The sequence below is a fragment of the Erigeron canadensis genome, chromosome 4 (assembly GCF_010389155.1).
Source record: "Erigeron canadensis isolate Cc75 chromosome 4, C_canadensis_v1, whole genome shotgun sequence".
NCBI classification, from domain to species: Eukaryota; Viridiplantae; Streptophyta; class Magnoliopsida; order Asterales; family Asteraceae; genus Erigeron; species Erigeron canadensis.
Genome location: NC_057764.1, coordinates 14,112,754 through 14,134,783, shown reverse-complemented (window position 1 = coordinate 14,134,783; position 22,030 = coordinate 14,112,754). Strand labels below are relative to the sequence as shown.

The following is a 22,030-nucleotide window of genomic DNA, read 5'->3' as shown; positions in this document are numbered from 1 at the left end:
ATAAAATAAAAGAGAGAAACTTTTGGGATCTACCGATTCAAGTGAATTGTAGCTGGAGTTGGAGGAAACATTTACTTCTTCATTATCAAATCAGGCCTCATATTTGGACTAGAATTGGTAATGGATTGAACACTTCTGTTTGGTATGATAAGTGGGCAGATTTATGTCCTATTAGCAGCTATATCACTCCTTGTGAGGTTAATCATGCTGGTCTTAATCTTGGAGAATTTGTTGCTGATCTTTTTGATGAGGGGAATTGGAAATGGCCAGTTGCTTGGTTTGATTTATTTCCGATATTAATTGACCTGCCCAACATCCACCTCTCACCGCATACTCGTGATACATTATTTTTAAAATTTCTCTTCTTCAGCCGTTTGAGATACAATTCGATCCAAGCAAGATGTAGTTACGTGGCACAGAGTTGTTTAGTTTTTGCAAATGATACCGCGGCATGCATTTCTTATGTGGTTGTTGGTTTTACGCAAATTGAAAACTCAGGACATTATTATCCAAGCAAGTGTATGTTTTCATCACAGGTTTGGCTATGGGTTAGACATTTGGCTCAAATGCATCAAGTTGATTCGAGATGGGATGACATATACTCGTGGCTAATTCCACGAGCTAAGTCTAATTCGGCTAGAAGTGTGATTGGGAAATTACTTGTAGCTGCTTTTGCATGCTTTATAAGGCAAAGGAAGAAATCAAAGATTGTTTCCTAACAAATCTCGAAATCCCGATCTTTAATTGCCTCTACAGTTTGGTTAAAACTTGTTACTTTGAGATTTAAGAACACAGTTCAAGTTGATCGCTTTGTTCAAGCTTGGAATTTGCTCCATCAGATGGTTGTCTTCGATCATATCCGGCGCTAGGAGGCTTTAGTGTTTTATGCGTTTTTTTTCTTCACTTCATATTAGGTTATATTTGTAACTTATATGTAGTGTTGTTAGCTTGATAGCCAGAATAGATTGTACGCTTGTAACGAGTTTCACATATGCATGGCATGTCATGTGTATGAATTAGTATGGTACTTCAGCCATATTACTTGTTTTGTAATGATTTTGGTGGTGGTACAAAAGTTATTTTTTAAGAAAAACCCAATCCACTGTGTCATATGCCTTTTAAATATCAACCTTAAACGCACATCCTAGTATTCGTCTGTCCAAATGATAATTATGCATCAATTCTTGAGTGAGCAAGATATTATCCGAGATACTCCTACCAGGAATAAAAGCTGATTAATTTGTTGTAACCAAACCAGCTAAATATCCCTTAACTTTGTTTGCAATGATTTTCATGATACATTTAAAGATGACATTGCACAAAGAGATTAGCTGATGCGTAAAACACGTGAATAACTCAAGCACAGCGGAAATTAAAACGAATATTTTTGGTATTTTCTGGATTTTATGAAATAAACAACAAAACAAGACGATAAATAAAATGATAGATAAAGAATCCACCACCAAGACTCGTAAAGGCTAAGCCACCGGAATCAAGGATAAAGGAAACACTCCAACCCACCACTATGCTTGATAAAGGTCTAGCCACCACAAACACAGATAAAGGAATCGAAGATTTAAGACCTCACCACTATATTTGATAAAGAACAAATCATCACAAATATAGATAAAGGGGCCACTCCAAACCACCAAGATCAAAGATCTATAAAGGTAAATGAAGATTTTTTTAAGAAATAGAGGCTGCTCTATTAATTTCATTCAACTCAACATAATCTATCATAAAATGAGATATGAGCCCCTATTTATAGATAACTACCTGCCTAGGAATCATCAAAATTATAATAAAAATAATAAGGAAATAAAATAAATAAAAGGTTGGTACATGGTGGGGACAACCACTAACAAAATTGACCAATAGAAAGACCACGCATAAAGCTTCTAGAAATATTCCTTTTGCAGCCGGGCCTACAAACCGTTAGGAATAACGTTGTCACACGCCCCTCTTTTTGTCTTTATCACAGCTGTCATCCACCTTCTCTTATTGGGTCCACCAGACACGTAACAATCTTTATTATTCAAAAATAAACTTTATTGAGGCAACTGGAGAGTGATATCTGGACTCCCACTGGAGACTTAAATCTGGAGCATTCATCAGTAGACTTGACTGGAGAGTGGTCACTGGAAAGCTTCAGTGGAGAACATTACTGGTGGATCACTACTGGTAACATCTGGAGACCCTTGCCACTGGAGTAGCGTTATAACTGGTAACTGGGTTGGTTCAGTAAATAGTTGTTTAAAGTGGGCGACAACTGGCAGAATCAACATTGCTTGTTCTGGTGGCATTATCTGGCCAGTTTTCTCCATTTCACTTAACTTTTTCAGTTCAGTTGGATCCTCCAGTTCACTCGATTTCTTCAGTTCAGTGAACCTGGTAATTTCTGTATCAATCTCCCCCTCTAAAGAAAGACTTGTCCTCAAGTCTTCGAGGTACTCATCCTCCAGATAAGGTATCAGATCACCCACATTAAAGGTACTTGAAACGGAGGTATCTCCAGGTAACTCAACCATGTAAGCATTTTCACCATATTTCTCCAAAATTTTGAACGGTCCTTCAGCTCTGGGCATCAACTTGTTCTTTCTCCTTGATGAAAACCTTTCTTTTCTGAGATGTACCCAGACAAGATCACCTGGAACAAAACTGGACTACTTTCTATGCTTGTTTGCTCTTGCCTTGTACTCAGCATTAGTTTTCTCAATTTTGGCCTTCACATGTTCATGAATTTTCTTAATTTCTTTTGCTCTGGCCTCAGCTTCAATACTTGCCTTAGGGTCAATCGACAATGGAATTAGATCAATGGGAGTTAAAGGATTGACTCCATAACAAATTTCGAATGGTGATTTCTTAGTAGAATAATTAGGAGCTCTGTTGAAAGCAAATTCTGCATGAGCTAGTTTCAGATCCCAATCTTTTAAAGTTTTCTTCACCAATGTTCTCAAAAACATACCAATGGTTCTGTTAGTATCTTCAGTTTGTCCATCAGTCTGAGGATGATGAGACGTAGTGAACATCAATCTGTTACCCATCAGTCTCCATAGTGTCTTCCAGAAATAACTCAAAAACTTGACATCTCTATCTGAAACAACTGTTTTTGGAATCCCATGTAAACGAACAATTTCTTTGAAAAATAAGTTTGCCACTGCTGAAGCATCATTTGTAGTATTGCAAGGAACAAAATGGGCCATTTTCGAAAATCGATCAACAACCACCATTATAGAATCTTTTCCCCTTTGGGTTCTGGACAGTGCAACGATGAAATCCATACTAAGATCTTCCCATGGCTGACTTGGAACTGGAAGAGGAGTATACAATCCTTTGTGAAAAGTAGCCTTTGCCTGATGACAAGTTGGGCAGCGATCGATAATATTCTGAACATCCTTCAGCAAAACTTGGCCAGTAAAAGTGTTCAGTCAGAATCTCTCCAGTTTTGTTATTGCCAAAATGACCAGCTAAACCTCCTCCATGTGCTTCCCTTATCAATAAATCTCTAATAGAACCCCTTGGAATACACAATTTACCATTTTTAAATAAGAAACCATCTTGAACAATAAATGGTCCTTTTTGGTGAGCTTTAGTGAGACGATCAGAAAAGTCTGGATCAGCAGCATACAACTCCTTAATGAAAGAAAATCCAAGAACTCTTGCTTCCAGAATGGACAATAATGAATATCGTCTGGAGAGTGCATCAACAACAACATTAGCCACTCCAGCCTTATGTTTTGAAACAAATGAATAAGATTGCAAAAATTTCACCCATTTTGCATGTCTGGCAATAAACTTGTGTTGACCATTAATGAACTTTAGTGCTTCGTGGTCAGAAAATAAAACAAACTGTTTTGGCTTCAGATAATGTGACCAGTGAGTGATAGCACGAATAATTGCATAAAATTCTTTATCATAAGTGCTATATTTCAGTTTTGAGCCATTAAGTTTTTCACTGAAATATACAACTGGACGCCTTGCTTGCACCAGAACTGCACCAATACCCACACCACTGGCGTCACACTCTAACTCAAATAGCTGATCAAAATCTGGCAAAGATAATACTGGAGCTGAGCTGAGCTTTTCCTTTAGTGATTCAAATGCTAACTGGGCTGAACTTGGCCAGTCAAATACGCCTTTCTTCAGACAGTCAGTGATTGGAGCCACTACTATAGAGAAATTCTTGATAATAAACCTTCTATAAAAAGATGTTAGTTCATGAAAACTTCTTGCTTCAGTGATAGTAGTAGGAACTGGCCATGATTTGATGGCTTCCACTTTAGAAGGATCCATGTAAATACCTTCTTTTTATACCACATAACCATGAAATATTACACTTTCCACCATGAAATCACATTTTTCTAATTTGCGATACAACTGGAGTTTTCTCAGTAATTCAAACACACTTCTTAAATGGTCAACATGTTCAGCTTCAGTTTTTGAATATACCAGAATATCATCAAAGTAAACAACAACAAACTAACTAATAAGTGGTCTGAGAACTTCATTCATCAGTCTTATGAAAGTACTGGGAGCATTAGATAAACCAAAAGGCATTACTAACCATTCATAAAGGCCTCCTTTGATTTTGAAAGCAGTCTTCCACTCATCTCCATCTTTCATTCTGATCTGGTGATAACCACTTCTGAGATCAATTTTGGAAAACATACTAGAGCCATGTAACTCATCAAGCATATCATCCAACCTGGGAATAGGATATCTATACTTAATAGTTATATTATTTATGGCTCTACTATCAACACACATTCTCATCAACCATCTTTTTTTGGAACCAGGAGAGCTGGAACTGAGCAAGGACTCATACTGGCTCTCACATAACCTTTGGCAACCAACTCATCTACTTGTCTTTGCAATTCTTTTGCTTAAGTTGGTGAACATCTGTAAGCAGCTTTCTTTGGAAGGACTGACCTTGGAACCAGGTCAATCTGGTGTTCAATACCTCTTACTGGCGGCAAACCTTCAAGTAGGTCTTCTGGGAAAACATCAGTGAATTCCTTCAGTAAAGATTTCAGGAGATTGGGGATTCCAGTGAGCTCCTTTTCTCCAGTACGCTCTAGCACCAGTAACATCATAACTGGAGAGCCTCCAGTTAACTCTTCTTCAACTTCAGCTTGAGACATAAATAAGGACTTGCTAGGTTGATCCCCATTAATTTTCAATAACTCATTGGGTTTCAGAGAAGTCAAAGTGACCTTTCCCCCACTTACAAATAATAAATAAGAATTTGCACGACCATTATGAAATACATAATTATCAAATATCCAAGGTCTACCCAGTAAAATATGACAAGCATCCATAGGGACAACGTCACAGACAATTTTATCTTGATAAACAGATCCAATGGAAAAAGGAATAGTAACTTGTCGATTGACTTTTACCTCAGATCCTTCACGTAGCCATTGCAATTTGTATGGACGAGGATGCTTTACTGTTGGCAATTCCAGTTTCTCTACCATGTAAGTAGAAGCAGCATTAGCACAACTCCCACCATCGATGATCAGATCACACACCTTGCCTTTAACAGTACATCTAGAATGAAAAATATTCTCTCTCTGGGCGACATCAGTTACAACTTCATTAGCATGCATCATTCTTCTCACGACCAACATTTCTCCAATATCTGCACCAACATATGTTTCTTCACTTTCATCATCATCATACACTGGTTTACCTTCTTCAGTGTCAACATCTGGTAAGCTTTCAATCTCCATAGCAGTAAGTGCTCTTTGATTGGGGCACTGTGCTTGGAAGTGACCAAACCCATGACACTTAAAGCATTTTCTTCCAACTGGCTCTTTTGATCCCCCAGTTTCTTTGTCTTTGCCTCTGAAGGATTGTTGACCAGTTGCAATGGGCTTCAGAACTGGTTGACTAGAACTGGACGAAACCTTAGTAAAAGGTTTGTACTGGACTTTTTTCTTCAGTTGCTTCTCAATCTGGAGAGCCAATTTGCAAGCTCCTTCATACGTCCAGATGGGCTGCAACTCTATCTTTTCAGAAATGGTAGCATTTCAACCCACCAATGAATCTGGCGATAGTATGCTCTTCAGCTTCTTTCACACCAGTTTGAGTCTTCAGTTGCTCGAATTCCCTGATATACTCCATAACTTCTTTTCAGCCTTGCTTCAGATTGTTTATCTGAAGATATTGATCCTGCTTGTACGACTGAGGAACAAACCTCTTCTGCATAACTTCCTTCAGTTTGAACCAGGTCTTGATTCTGCTTTTCCCTTTATAATTTCTTTCATCTTTCATATTATCATACCAGGATGAAGCATACTTTTTCAACCTAATAATGGCAACCTTAAAACTTTTCTTATCATCATACCCTTTTATCTCCATTCTTCTATCCATCACCTGAACCCATTCAAAGAACTCTTCTGGGTTAGAAGAACCAATGAAATCTGGTGGATCTATCTTGATATCTTTCGTGTCATCCTTATATCTCCTATGCCTTCTTTTAGATTGATTAGACCCATCATCAGAATCACTAGAGGATCTATGAATACTTTCAAATCTATCACTAGGATCTGGAGATTCATCATCCCTTTCACCTACAACACGTTCCCTATTGAACCTTAAACCACCATCTTTTTATAGATTAACAACCCTACCAAGTGTTTCTTGTAGATCTTCAATCTGCCTATCTCTCCTAGCATTATGAGCTTCTTCTAGAGTCATATTTCTTCTATAAGCCATTTATATTCAACAAAATAACACCAACAAAAACAGATTTAGACAAAACAAACCACAATCCCAACAGATCTAATCTGACCCAACAGACAAGATAACAAAACCCACGGATAAAAAGATTAAGAAAGCTTTTTCAACCTGGCTCTGATACCAATTTGATGCGTAAAACACGCGAATAACTCAAGCACAGCGGAAATTAAAACGACTATTTTTGGTATTTTCTGGATTTTATGAAATAAACAACGAAACAAGACAATAAATAAAATGATAGATAAAAGAATCCACCACCAAGACTCGTAAAGGCTAAGCCACCGGAATAAAGGATAAAGGAAACACTCCAACCCACCACTATGCTTGATAAAGGTCTAGCCACCACAAACACAGATAAAGGAATCGAAGATTTAAGACCTCACCACTATATTTGATAAAGAACAAATCATCACAAATATAGATAAAGGGGCCACTCCAAACCACCAAGATCAAAGATCTATAAAGGTAAATGAAGATTTTTTTAAGAAATAGAGGCTGCTCTATTAATTTCATTCAACTCAACATAATCTATCATAAAATGAGATATGAGCCCCTATTTATAGATAACTACCTGCCTAGGAATCATCAAAATTATAATAAAAATAATAAGGAAATAAAATAAATAAAAGGCTGGTACATGGTGGGGACAACCACTAACAAAATTGACCAATAGAAAGACCATGCATAAAGCTTCTAGAAATATTCCTTTTGCAGTCGGGCCTACAAACCGTTAGGAATAACGTTGTCACACGCCCCTCTTTTTGTCTTTATCACAGCTGTCATCCACCTTCTTTTATTGGGTCCACCAGACACGTGACAATCTTTATTATTCAGAAATAAACTTTATTGAGGTAACTGGAGAGTGACATCTGGACTCCCACTGGAGACTTAAATCTGGAGCATTCATTAGTAGACTTGACTGGAGAGTGGTCACTGGAAAGCTTCAGTGGAGAACATTACTGGTGGATCACTACTGGTAACATCTGGAGACCCTTGCCACTGGAGTAGTGTTATAACTGGTAATTGGGTTGGTTCAGTAAATAGTTGTTTAAAGTGGGCGACAACTGGCAGAATCAACATTGCTTGTTCTGGTGGCATTATCTGGCCAGTTTTCTCCATTTCACTTAACTTTTTCAGTTCAGTTGGATCCTCCAGTTCACTCGATTTCTCCAGTTCAGTGTACCTGGTAATTTTTGTATCATTAGCCTAAAGTCAGTAATACAAGTATGAGATGTTACCTTGGGAATCAACGAAATAACAGTGTGATTTACCTCTATAAGTAGTTTCCCACTCGCGAAAAAGTTCTTCACAACTTCATATACACTATTAACGATTAAATTCCATGCTGCTTTAAAGAAAGCTACTGTCAGGGCCTAAAACCTTATCATCCCCCATGTCGAATACAACCTTTTTAACTTCATTAGCAGAGACATCTTGCACCATACTATTAGCTTGATCTACAAAAAGCTTTCTAGTGAATAAATCAAAAGTATTAAGAGGCAAGAGTAATCCTGGAGTAACCAAAATAGTTTTTTTATAATGGGTCACAAAAGTCGTAGCCACCCCTTCCCTAACAAAACTATTTCCCACATCATCCATCATGATATCATATTGATTTCTAGCCTTGCACTCCGTAACAACTTTGTGGAAATAAGACGTTTTTGAATCACCAACCCGGAGTCATTCAACCTTAGCCTTTTGTTTTAAAAATATTTCCTCATCAATAATAGCATCATTATAAGCTTGCAAATAAGTAGCATTCTCCTCACAAAACTGGAAATTGGTTGGATCTTTATCCAGCTGAATTTGAATCACATCCAATTCCTCCCTTAAAAGATCTAATTTCCTATGAAGATTACCCCTTTATCAAAAAGCAGCTTACGAAACGGACGTTTAAGTGCTTTGAGATTTTCAACCACTTTAAACATCGGGTAACCCTCCACTTTGGAATTCCAATTAGCCAAAACCATCTCCTTAAACTTGTCATGATGAATGAGAACGTTTGAGAGCTTGAAAGGCTTTGGTTTAAAACTCACAAATCTAGGAATACTTAAGATAAGTAGTGCATTACCAAAAATGCGATACGGGTGAAATTGCGCATGAGCACCTATAAACACATGAAAGAACTCTTGATTAGCGATTACCGTGTCCAGCTTCTTTAAGATGCCATTCAATCCCCTCGGCTTTTGTGTCAGAGTAAATTGAAGTCCACTACTATTCACATCTGTAACTTCTAGCTCTTCAATACAATCTCTAAACTCACGCATAGCTGTATCAATACTAGATTATCCCATAGCATTATCATCCAAAGAAAGAGCCACGTCAAAGTCCTTAAGCAATGACCAGGGCTTTCCCTTGACAAATGCTTTATGTACAAGTAAATTATGCCATAGCTTCCTTCTCTGTAAGTAAGCATTATACGCATAAATGAAAGAGCAAAACAACACTTTACCATCCTGCTTGAAAGCTACTTTGGTATGATTCACTTGATCCGTCTGAGCCAACAACATAAAATCAACAATATCATGATACCAGCCTAGAATGATTCGTGACCCCTATTACACAATTTATCATGTTGTGACACACCAACATGAGACTCTAAGATAGAACATATACATAATATATTTTCATTGATCACATGACGAACCTCAGTTTGTTTGGGGGATAGGTTCATTCCCGTATTCAAAGAAGATATGTTGTACATGAGGAACCGTATGTCTGAGAACACTTGCCCTCTCAGTACTAGCCATTAACTCATCAGTTTTGTTTTGCACATCCTCCACATCATTTTCCTCATCTAAATCATCCGCTTCAACACTAGCTAAAACATCATATGCATTTTTAAGAGGAACACCCTTACTACTCGGTTTATGATTCAAAGGGGCTGAGTTTTCTTTAGAATTACTTGCTTGAGGAGAGTATAGCCCGTTATTCCGTTTGTGCCAGTTGCAGCTACTAAAAGCTTTCCAATAACCATTCTATCTAGCTGCGATTTACTAGCTTGTAGCTCACAATAGCCTCCCAATCATTCGGTATCTGGTCCATGAAAGCAAGGGGTTTCACCAAATTCCATACCTGCGAGGAATAAGCACACTCAAAGAATAGATGCTCATGAGAATCAGGACCTTTTTTGCAAAGAGTGCAACAAAGCAGGTTTAGATTAGTAGAGTCATTCACATCCCATTGCTTGAGTTTGTCTTGAGTCTTGAATTTTTTCTTCATGATCAGCCACACATGAAAAGAATGTCTGGGAATGCAATGGGAAACCAGAGATATCAACCCATGGGACTTGCTATTGCTGCAATCGAATAGTATCCCAGGTATAGCTAGATGAGTATTCCACTTCCTTCCTATCTCGTGTTTTCCATGGTATTGAATCATTTATATCTGTTTTAAGAACAGTGGGAGTAACCGAAATAAGAACATGAAATAAGTCTAACCAAGCTGTAGGCCAAGTCCATACACCATGACTAAAAAGATCAGCCACCTTTGTATAAGCTTTAAAACGCGCTTTGGCAATCTCTCTATTGGAAATGAATTTGCATAGGGGTCAAATCGTAGCCCAGTTATCAAACCATGCTGATATAGAATTGCCACTCCCAATCTAGTGTAAAATATGCGGTCGAATAGAATTACCAGCCCCATGCACATCCTGCCCGTAAAGGGACATCCCAGAAACTTCGGCCTTTAAGTTTATTTGAGTAGATCCAACTCACCCAAACTGACCTCCTCTTATTAATAATACTCCAAGTATGTGAGGTCTTTAGAGCCCTATTAACAACGCTAATCCTTATAATACCAAGGCCTCCTTCATATCTAGGAAGACAATAATCGTTCCATGAATAAAAACTAAAGGAAGACAATAATCATATCTAGGAAGACATTACCAAGGCCTCCTTATAATACCAAGGCCTCCTTCATATCTAGGAAGACAATAATCCTTCCATGACAATATCCTCTAGTAGGTCTTGATAGAGAAGGTGGTAACGGGATCTTAGGGATTGGGCAATTGGTTAATGGGTTTGGATAGGGTAATAATCTAGGTGGCCAACTTGTGAGTTCTTTGTCTAACCTCGTAATAAAATCAACATAAGCTTTAATTTAAGGACTTCAACTCCTCTCTAAACATTGAAGATAGATCTTGTGGATCCTCATTAGCCCATATTGGAATGCGTGAGTTTAAAGACTGTGTGCAACATATTGAAATTATGGATATCAACAGTTCGGGTATGCACTATACTTGGACACATAAACCTAAAAAAGTAATAGGTTTATTAGATGCTTAAATCACGGAAAAACCAAGCACATCGGAGTTTTACAACAACTCAAATTACTATTTTGGTATTTTCTGGATTTTATGAAATAAACAACAAAACAAGACGATAAATAAAAGTCATAGATAAAAGAATCTAGCACAAAGATTCGAAAAGGCCAAGCCACCGGAATCAAGGATAAAGGAAACACTCCAACCCACCACTATGTTTGATAAAGATCTAGCCACCACAAACACGGATAAAGGAATCGAAGATTTAAGATCTCACCACTATATTTGATAAAGGACGAACCACCACAAATATAGATAAAGGGATCACTCCAAACCACCAAGATCAAAGATCTCTAAAGGTAAATGAAGATTTTGGATAAGAAATAGAGGATGCTCTATTAATTTCATTCAACAACATAATCTGCTTACAATGAGAAATACAACCTCTATTTATAGATAAAACTATTTCCTAGAAGTTATCGAAATAATAATAATAATAAAAAGTTGTCGTGTGGAAAGGACAACCACTAATTTATTAGCCAATGGGAAATGGGCAGAATAAGCTTCTAGAAAGATTCCTTTGCAAGAGGGCCCACAATACCGTTAGAAATAATGTGGCCACTAATTCCTTTCTTGTCTTCTTCTTTAACAGCTGTTATTCTTCCTTTATTGGGTCCCATAAGCATGCGTCAGAAGCAAATTTTATTAAGGAAACTGGAAAGCAGAAATCTGGACCTTCATTGGGGACATAAATCTGGAGCATCCATCTGAAGACTGGAACTGGTCATTGGAGAGCTTCAGTGGACTGAAGCACTTTAGTGGAGACTTTCTCTGATGGTTTTCTGAGGGTAGCATCTGGAGCTTCTTGCCATTGGAGAAGTGTTACAACTGGAGGCTGAGCTTGTTCAGTGAACACTTGTCTGAAATAGGCTATCGCTGGCAGAATTAGCATGGCTTGCTCAGATGGTATCAAGAGCTCAGAATCCTGCACCAACTCAGAAGTCCAGCTCAAAATTTAACTTCATTTCAGAATCTTCTTTTCCCTCAAAAATTCTGGTCACTTCAGTTGATCTGCTCAGCTCACTGGCAACGGTTAGTTAAGTGAATCTGGTCATTTCCACATCATTCTCCCCTTCTAAAAAAGGACTTCTCCTCAAGTCCTTGAGGTACTCATCTTCCAGATAAGGCATCAGATCTCCAACATTAAAAGTACTTGAAACTGTCATTTCTCTAGGTAGCTCAACTTTGTAAGTATTATCACCATATCTCTCCAGAATCTTGAATGGTCCTTCAGCTCTGGCATTAACTTGTTCTTTCTTCTGGATGGAAACCTTTCTTTTCTCAGATGCACCCAAACTAAATCACCTGGAGCAAAACTGGACTATTTTCTATGGTTATTTGCTCTTGCCTTGTATTCAGCATTTGTCTTCTCAATTCTGGCCTTCACTTGTTGATTGTAAGTGCACGTTTATGTCAATAGCAGTCTAGATTGTTTGGGCTTATATTGTAATGTCTTTGTCATGTGATTGTCATTAATGAACTTTGTATTATGCATAGAATACTAGATTAAGTTTAAGTATTGAATGTGTAATAATATTCTGCTATATGAAATATGACCTCGTAATTGCAGGGTCAATTATGAGGCAAGACATAGGAATACGACCTCTTATTTGCAGGGTCAAATACGAGGTGGGACACAATTACGACCTCGTAAAGGTGTCGAGCTGGGCAGAAAATGCGAGGTTAACTCGCTGAAAGCCCAGATCGTGTTTCCTATAAATACCAGAACCCTAACAGAGATTAGGGTCGAACATTTGTTGAATTATCAAGCATATTTGTGTAGGTTAATAGGTCAAAGGTCGTTCCGCTAGCCCGAAGAAGACATGCGAGGCAGTAGGTGATCTAGGGGCTTTCGTTGTGAATCACCACGTTATAGAGAGGGATTCCGCACCTCTGGATAACGGGATCAAACAATTAACAATCCGCGTCAAGGGGACTTACACCGGAAGGTACGGAGTTCTCGACCGGAAACATTTGTTTTGAGATCTAGTCGTCTTGCTGTGATTTTTCGATGAAGTTTACGACTGAAATCTCTAGTTTTGAGATCTGATCGTGTGAAGACAATCATGATTCGGTTTTCCTCACACGCTTTATTATGTTAAAGCCTTGTAACGATGAAAACAAGATCTGATTAGTTTTGCATGTTGAGGTAGACCAAGATTCGTGGCTATTCATACTGGGAAAGAATTAGGGTTTTGGAAGAAGAAAAGTTCTTGTCGTTCATTGGAGATACTGATTTGGGACCTAATAGGATTACGACCTCGCAATTGTCCTTTGAATTGCGACCTCATAATTAGCTATCTAGTTTACGACCTCGCAATTAGGTTCTTGAATTGCGACCTCGTAATGAACATGTAAGATGTGACCTCATATTTGTTCAGAAAATATGACCTTGCATATACAAGCAGCAACAGTTCTAGTCCACACCAGTAGAGGAATTCTTATGCGTTTCAAGTTGTTTTATCAGAAGACTTTGATCACAGAGTTGAAGAAAGTTATCTGATGAAATATAGGGTAAGTCCCAACAAAAGACTCTTATGTTGTTATTGTATCAGAAGACTTATGTTGTTATAGTATCAAAAGATCCTTGTATTGTTGTAAAAAAAATAATAATAAATAATAATAATATTTTTGCCCATGGTCTTAAAATGGCATGACTCATGGAGATTTAAAATTTGATAGCATTAAAAAAAAAAAATTTAGGCCAATTTTCATCCGTTGTCGACGCGGATTTGGCGAAATTTTTTTAGGAATTATCAAATTTTTCCTATGATCATGATATCCAAAATTTACATGGAATTCAAAGTTCCATGAGAACATATTTTGGCGGGAAAAATTTGGAGGGAAATCAGAAGTACCCTCTATACCCTATTTTGGCATAAGAATACCTCATCAGATTCTCAGAAAGGAGAGAGTAGTTGTCTGACAACTACAGCAGTCAAAGATGTTTTAGGTATTAGGGTTTCGAATTCTAGAGAATTAAAGGTTTCAGCATCGTTTGCGACCTTGCGGGCTCGTATTACCTCATCAAGCTCAATTTACGACCTGGATAGTTAATTATGTTGAAACACATCGGACCATTCAAATCGTGACCAATTCGACTACAAACGTGCGGAATCCGATTGTAATCGACTTTCAGGTTTCCGTATAATTAATAGACATATAAACACGAATTACATGTAGAATAAGAGATAAGAACAGATGTAAAACTCGTGAATATCATTAATCATATGGATATTACACCAAATCAGTATACATCTGACTGGCACGGGGTATAGATCTCTACCCCGTGCGCTATGAACGAAATCTGTTGCAACTCAAATCGTTAACCTACAATTGTAACCTAATTCTAGTATATATAGGCTGCTACATGGGCTGGGCTTCCATCTCGTTCGTGGGCTGCGCACATCTTCACATGAACTGCTGCCTTGTGCTGACGTTATCACGACCTTGAAGACATCTTTTCTTCTTCGTAATCAGCCCATAGAATTGCATTACGACGGACAATAAAAGGTGCTCAGGAATTGCACCTACAAATTACGACCTCGCTAGTTCCATTACGACTTCGAGTTTAATTGCGACCTCGTTTTTCTTACGACCTCGTGAACTTTTACGACCTTGTTTATTTTAAACAGTTCGTGAACTTTGCTAGCTCGGAGAAAATGACGTCTCAGTTACCTACATATTACCAAGCTTTGCTGAATCGATTAATTCTGATGGATCATGAAACCGGAATGGCCAATTCACCGACCAGGTTGATAAGCCTATTATTGCTTGTCGAAGATCTCCCAGTGGAGAGGATGACAAGATGAAGATGTCAATGGATTCTGACAGCAACTTGATGTATGTAACTTCTCTGGAATCAGCCATGATAGTGCATTATGAGGTTCAGTGTAGTAGTTCTCCAAGCTCGGGTTACACAGGGTTGCCGATGAGCATACGATCTACTGAGGGACATTTGGGCATGCTCGCTTCATTTGTGTCTGCTCATGTGAAGTTGATTGCAGTAAAACTAACCGATCCTGATTTGGTTAGGGAGGATTACATGCAAGTTGATCCTGATGATTTGGAAGAAATGGATCTGAACTGGCAATTAGTTGTGTTAACATTGAGAGTTCAGCATTTCACAGACAGAACTGGAAGGAAGGTGATTGACGGCAAAGTAGGGTTTGATAAAACCAAGGTGAAGTGTTTCAACTGTGATGGCTTTGGACATTTTGCAAGAAAGTGTCAAAGGCCAAGACGGGACAACAATTCAGCTACAGGCCGTCAGAACTTCAATGAAGTGGTTCTATAATGAGTCAGAATCCCGGACATCAATACGCTAATACTGGGAACCGAAGCTCAGGAGATACGGAAAACTTGAGAGCTTTAGTTGTTCAATCTGATGGTGCTTATAATTGGGGTTCGACTAGTACCGATAATCAGAATCATGCATTCATGGCAAAAATTCAAGACCTTGATGAAGAAATGAACGATCTTGCTGATAATTCATTTGATCATATGGTATGTGCCAATGTTCATGGTAGGTTCATCAAAGGGTAGAAGAGGAACCTGAATCATTAGAACCAGTAAGAGCAGAGAACGAAGATGTCACTAAAGCTGAGACGAGCTTGATGGCACATCTTGAGGTTGTTGAACACAAGGAACCACTAAGGAGAACTACAGGGTTATGGTTTCTCGATAGTAGATGTTCAAGACATATGACAGGTGACAAGAGGTTATTAATAGAACTTAAGAGTGTTAAAGTATCTTATGTCATATTTGCAGGTCCCAAGGGCGAAAGTATTCCTGTTATTGGAAAAGTCGTCAATGGGAAAATTTAAATGAAATTGATCGACCCAAAGCCAATAAGGCTAGGGGTCCTTTGAAAAACTAATTGTTTTTTAATGTGCAGGAGCTGCTAAGGAAGACCGCATGTTTATGGTTTGTCAATAGCGGAAGCTCAAGGCACATTCTGGAAGACTAGATGATGATCTATAGTACATGTTCTAATTTTTGTTATGTTTTTGTGTTGTACTATTAGATATGTTTTATGTCTGTTCCAGAATTGCATTAGTTTGATCACAGGGATGAAGAAACTGGTGTTGTTAAGGAAAGAGACATAAGTGGATGTCAATCTTAGGAGAGATCTTGGAGTACATTACAGCAAGTGAATGCTTGTTCACAGGCTCATAGGATTACAGTTAGAAATCCCTTATACTCTCATATAGAAGGACACTTTATCCACCATATCTATTCCTGTTAAGCACAATGGCCATAAAGGTTCATCTAAATAGAAAGTGACTTTAATTTAGCTGATCTGTTTACTAAGGCTTTCGACCGAACTCATTTCGAGTTGCTAGTCCAATTGATTGGAATGATAAATCTATAGTGACAGTGTCTCTCAACAAGAACTTTGTAAAATGTGTTGTGTCGTAATTTGTGTCAAATAGAGTCTTAAAAACAAAATAAAAATCAGAAAAGAAAAAGAAACTAATAAAATGAGTAAGGTCACTATGTGAAGATGATTAGACGTGACAATACTTTAGCTTTTAAGCCTACTTAATTGTACTTTAAAATTGCTTTGTTCAGTGACTCCATTATATGATGTATCGATAGGCACAAAGTACAAAGGTTTCCTTATAATCTGAACTTAAAGGTATACAATGCTCTTATGGGAAACATATTCAGATTTATGGCTAAGAATGCCTGCTTTGTATGTAGAGTATGGTCCTTAAATCTTTCAAAAGATCTAGCAATGTTATTATGTATATTTGGTTGTTATATAAAAGGTCTCGGGTACATACGTGTGTATGTATTGCTTTTTTGGATGTATACTTGCGACAAGATATGCAAATATCTAATAAATCTTTTGAAAATTATGGAGCTAATGTGGCCTTTCAGATTCAGACAAGTCCTTGGGGAGTCTTTGTATACCTAGCCTACCTAAAGCTTCCAACTTGGGATAGGTTGTCAGAAAGTTCGCTACATGGGTCTTATAGAAAGTCACGGGTTTTCATAAGTGCTTTAAAATGATGTCACAAATATGCAAGTACTTAGCATTATGCAATGTTGAGTATATTTCCGTACGATGAGTCAAGTTATGTCGCTTTGCGTGTGAGGAATCACCGACCTGTCACCGCTGACTTGATTTTTAAAGACTGTCTCCCTTTAGTTACCAAATGTCTTAATTGTAGTGCTTGTGTCGATTGTGAGAGTATATCTGAATGTGGATCACTTAAATTTGCAAACTTGATTAAGTGGCATATTAGGCTACTCGGGTTACATTGTGACTGTCCTTGGCCAGGGTATGTCGAAAGTGTTACAAATTAAAAGAAAACTAGAAGTACCGAGTGTTTAAGAGGACAAGTATATTGGTAATCGTATTGGATCACTGTTCATAACTAATAATAATAAGAGAATTATTTCTCATGTGTGCTTATGTAACATGCTAAGCTGATCTAATCAATACAGTACTTGAGCTCGTGTAACTATGTTATTCGTTTATGTTCGTGTATGTGTGTGTGTGTTATGTCTCGTAAAATGTGTGTAATTTTTATTTATTTAGGTTTGTATTGTTTAAATAAAAGTTCCTATTGCACGAGAGATAGAGTCAGAATAGAATCTAGTTTCCAAGAGGACCCAACTACGTTCTTATGGAACAGCGAATAAACGAGTAGGGTAGTTAAGCGATAGTGAAAGGATCAAAAGCTAAAAGAAAGTTGGTTAATTAACAACATATAGGTTTAAGGGAAAGAACACAACATTGTTAATTTCAATAAACTGATATTCGTTTAATGTAAATTTCTTAGAAGATTTTCTTAAGAATGAACACTGAGATGTTCATAATTTTGAACTTTATCTTTGAAAGAAATTTTTTTATTCTTAGAAAGAAGATTTTCTTAAGAATGAACACTGAGTTGTTCATAGTTTTGAATTTGATCTTTAAAAGAATTGATTTGATCTTTAGAAGGAAGATTCTCAAAGAATTAAAGAAGAGGTGATTAATAGTTTGAGAATTATCCTTTAAAAGATTGATCTTTAATCAAAAAGATTTGATACAGGGATATCAAATGATTTTGACTTAATCTGAACGTGCTTGACAGTGAATTATAGACCTTAATCTGACCTAGATTAATAATAGATTGTTAAGCAAATTCATTTATTTTATCTTGCTGAATTATTCATTTCTTCAGATTGTTGTTATTACTTTAAGAAGATTTGATGATCGTTTGTTGAGATGTGCAGGACAGCAAACAGATGTTTAATTTTGTAGGTTGTCAAGCAAGTTCTCAGGATGGAAGCAAGAAAGACGAATACACAGAGATGTATAGGTCATATTTTCAACAAAAGATAAATAATAGTATAATGAGGCAATCATAGAGGTATTTATTATTGTTAATAAATTTAGCCAAGATGTAATACTCTTGTGATAAGGTAATCATGTATTACATATGGTATGTTATTTTTTGCCCAAGATCTTAAAATGGGATAAATCATGAAGATTTGATGTTTGATAGCATTCGAAAAATTTTAGGTCAATGAAGATTTGGCAAAAAATTTAGGAACTATCAAAATTTTCTTATGATCATGATATCCAAAGTTTACTTGAAACTCAATGGTTATCAAAATTTTCTTATGATCATGATATCCAAAGTTTACTTGAAACTCAAAGGTTCATGTGAACATACCTTAGTGACAAAATTATCGATTGTCTCTGATGCAAAAGTGTAAGTGATTATAGTTTTAGTTAGATGATTTTACTGAGTTAAAGTCAAGTAACGTTTTGAAAGAATAGTCAATATAGATTTGCTTGCTTAATGTTAATGAAAGACCTCAGGGTAGGTTATCCATAGATTTTAACTGGAGGACCTCAGGGTAGGTTATCCATAGATATAAGTGAAAGACCTCAGGGTAGGTTATTCATTGTTAACGTAGAATAATAAGACAGAGTTCTTAAGATTCTAACTCTCTGATAAGTATCAATAGAATAGTAAGACAAAGTTCTTAAAATTCAAAATCATTGATAAATATCCTTAGAACGGTAAAAACAAAGATTTTTAAGGTTCGATATTTAAATATAATTTGTAGTTATTAGACTAAGATAAGGTCATATGGATTTATGACTTATAATAGTAAAGAAGAACAAATATTGGAGAAGAAAATGAAAAATGTAGTTCTAGATTAAGTCATTGCTAAGATAGTAATGAAATAATGAAGAATAACATTATCATTTTTATCTTTGTGTGTATTTTTAAGCTTGGTTGTGCAGGTGTTAGCATAAAGAAGTTTAATGAAAAGTCTAAAAGACTTATATCATTGTTTCAAAACAATTCTTTGTTGTTTGGAAGCTACACATATGGTTTGTCTGATTACTTGAAAAGTGATCAGAAGAAACATTCAGATTTTTGAATATTAGAGACAAATAAATTGTTTTTAAAACAGGATGTTCTATGTTCCTGAAGTTTGAGCTTCAAATCTCAAAGTTTCTAGTTTTCATGATACTTAACTAGTACAGGATTGATAGTTGGAAATTCAACTCCTTTATCACATGCCAGTTATGCAAGGCGAGCAGGGACTCGGGATATGCTTAATATGGAGAGATTTATCATTGAGAGGGAGGACTACAACAAGCTTTGGTGGATTAGTTGATTGTTATGACGATACAGAAAGTTTGAAGTTTGCTGTTTAAATCTGAAGTTTCAGGATATCAAGTTTCGGGTATGGCAATTAATTTTGTTGTCTCGAAATTATGTTTTTCAGTGTATTTGAAGAAAATTCAATCTAAAAGAAGGAATTTTGAGCAAGGGATAACTGCAGAAAATAGAAAGCACCTTTAGACCAATTCACGATATTAGCAGTGACCTTTAAAAGTTTTAGTTATTAGCAATGACCTTTCATTTATTGGCGTAAATAGCAACATTTGACACGTGTCTTTGATGACGTGAAAAATTTTGATGATGTGGCAAACTTTTAATGATGTGTATTTTCTTATTTATCTATTATTCTTATTTTCGTTGTCAGGTCAGTTTCTCCCAAAATAAAAACTCCCACGTCGTAACAGTGACACACATTTAGGGTGTACAGAGTTCATAAACCCAAAATTGATTACGGGCGATAGGGAAGCAATTGAGGGTTCTGATGGTTATATTTTTTTTTCTATTTAAATATAATAATGATTAAGAGATTTTGTACATTAAATTACAATATTTGACCCGTTTCATTCGGCCTCATAGAGATATAGTATGATTCCCAGTGTCGTTCATCTGTAAATGTGTTGAATATATCATGACTAAAATGTGTCGGCCTCATAGAGATATATTTTTGGGAAGCCCCGATTCGTGGTTCTTTATCTTGGAGTTGGCGTAAACTCCTTCAGTTGTGTATGCAAGTACAGAAGCATTTCTGGTTTTGTATTGGTAATGGTTTTCAAGCATCTGTATGGTATGATTCTTGGGATGGGATGAGCCCATTGGCGGATCATATAACGCCAAGAGAAATTACAAGGGCTGGATTTCAGCTTAATGATAACGTGTCTGAACTAATTGATAATGGAAGGTGGAAATGGCCTAGTGAATGGACTCTTCGGTTGAACAACATTCAAGTTCCGCATTTGTCTTTTGATGATGATAAATTGCTATGGAAAGACAATAACAATAGCTTGCAAGATTTTTCTGTTCATGCCGCTTGGGAGGATTTGCGCCCAAGAGATAATGTGGTGTCATGGTATTCTGTTGTTTGGTTTAATCAAAATATTCCCAAACATGCTTTTATCTTATGGCTGATTTTTAGACGTAAACTGCGTACTCAAGACTTGATGAGTGAATGGGATCGAAACGGCTCAGGTGCTTTAACTTGTTCTTTGTGCGAGACACAACCAGATTCGCATAAGCATCTATTTTTTGAGTGCCCCTTTTCCCTACATGTTTGGCATACTGTGAAGACTAAAGCAGATATGACTAATATTGCGGATGATTGGGATGTCATGGTTGCTGGAATTCTCCCAATGGCTAGGAAGTTGAGCGTGCAAAGTGTTATAGCAAAACTGGTGCTAGCGGCTACTACATACTATATCTGGGATGAAAAAAATGCTAGGCTTTTTCGTCAACAGAAAAGAACTCGTGATCAGCTGGTAGGAATAATCATTCATACTGTTCGTCTCAAGCTACTCACGTGTAGGTTCAAGAAAACAAGGCGGGTTGAGCGCTTCTTGACAGCTTGGGATTTACCTTTTTCATTAATTCGAATGTAATTTCTAGTTATTATTTTTTGTTTGTAATAGCTAGTGGAAAATGAGGCGTGGCATGTCACCCTCGTCTGTTATTTGCTGTTTAGAATGGATGGTTTGTAAAGCCAACTTGGTACTTAGCCAAGTTGCCTGTTTTAATTTTGATGATATAAAAAGTTAGCCAGGGTATCCCTTTACCCAATATGTCATGACTAATTCTTTTGATTAATGTGATTTGTTTTATATAGGTTTGGGATTTGAAGACTTAGATTGTCTACAAACATTCAAGCCACCACCTCCATTGAGGGTATTGCTAGTTTACTAGTTACTACCATATTAATCACAATGGATCCTTAATTTGTTTTCTTCCCCATGTAATTTTGCGTTTCTTTTGATTATGATTTACAGGGAGGTGATGCTTATCTAAATTCCGTTCACCTTTCCCCCAAAAATTCTGACCATGTAATAGTTTGTAACAAGACATCATCTATCTACCTTATGATTTAAGTAATCGATTTTTGGTTTTATGAATTCTATAAACCTATGTCAATGTTAGGATTTAGGGGATTTATTTTGGGGGAACCGACTCGGCAACGAAAATAAGAATTATAGATAAATAATAAAATCCACGTCAGTAAAAAGTTGCCACGTCATTTAAATTTTCCACGTCATCAGAGACACGTGTCAAATGTTGCTATTTACACCAATAAATGAAAGGTCATTGCTAAAATCAAAAACTTTTAAAGGTCACT

General features: G+C 36.8%; 1 protein-coding gene across 1 annotated transcript; it reads left to right on the top strand.

Moving 5' to 3' along the window:
- The first annotated feature begins 20,435 nt into the window (after positions 1-20,435).
- LOC122597006 lies at positions 20,436-21,785 on the top strand. Its single transcript, XM_043769646.1, has 4 exons — positions 20,436-21,182; positions 21,333-21,393; positions 21,527-21,585; positions 21,687-21,785. Exons 1-4 carry the CDS (start codon positions 20,436-20,438, stop codon positions 21,783-21,785), a joined length of 966 nt encoding a protein of 321 aa, XP_043625581.1.
- The last annotated feature ends 245 nt before the right edge of the window (positions 21,786-22,030 follow it).

Coding starts and splice junctions, on each gene's coding strand:
- LOC122597006 (XM_043769646.1), top strand. CDS start 20,436: ATGCAAGTACAGAAGCATTTCTGGTTTTGTATTGGTAATGGTTTTCAA. Junction 21,183..21,332: donor AAAGAACTCGTGATCAGCTG/GTAGGAATAATC, acceptor TGTTTGTAATAG/CTAGTGGAAAATGAGGCGTG. Junction 21,394..21,526: donor TTTGCTGTTTAGAATGGATG/GTTTGTAAAGCC, acceptor TGTTTTATATAG/GTTTGGGATTTGAAGACTTA.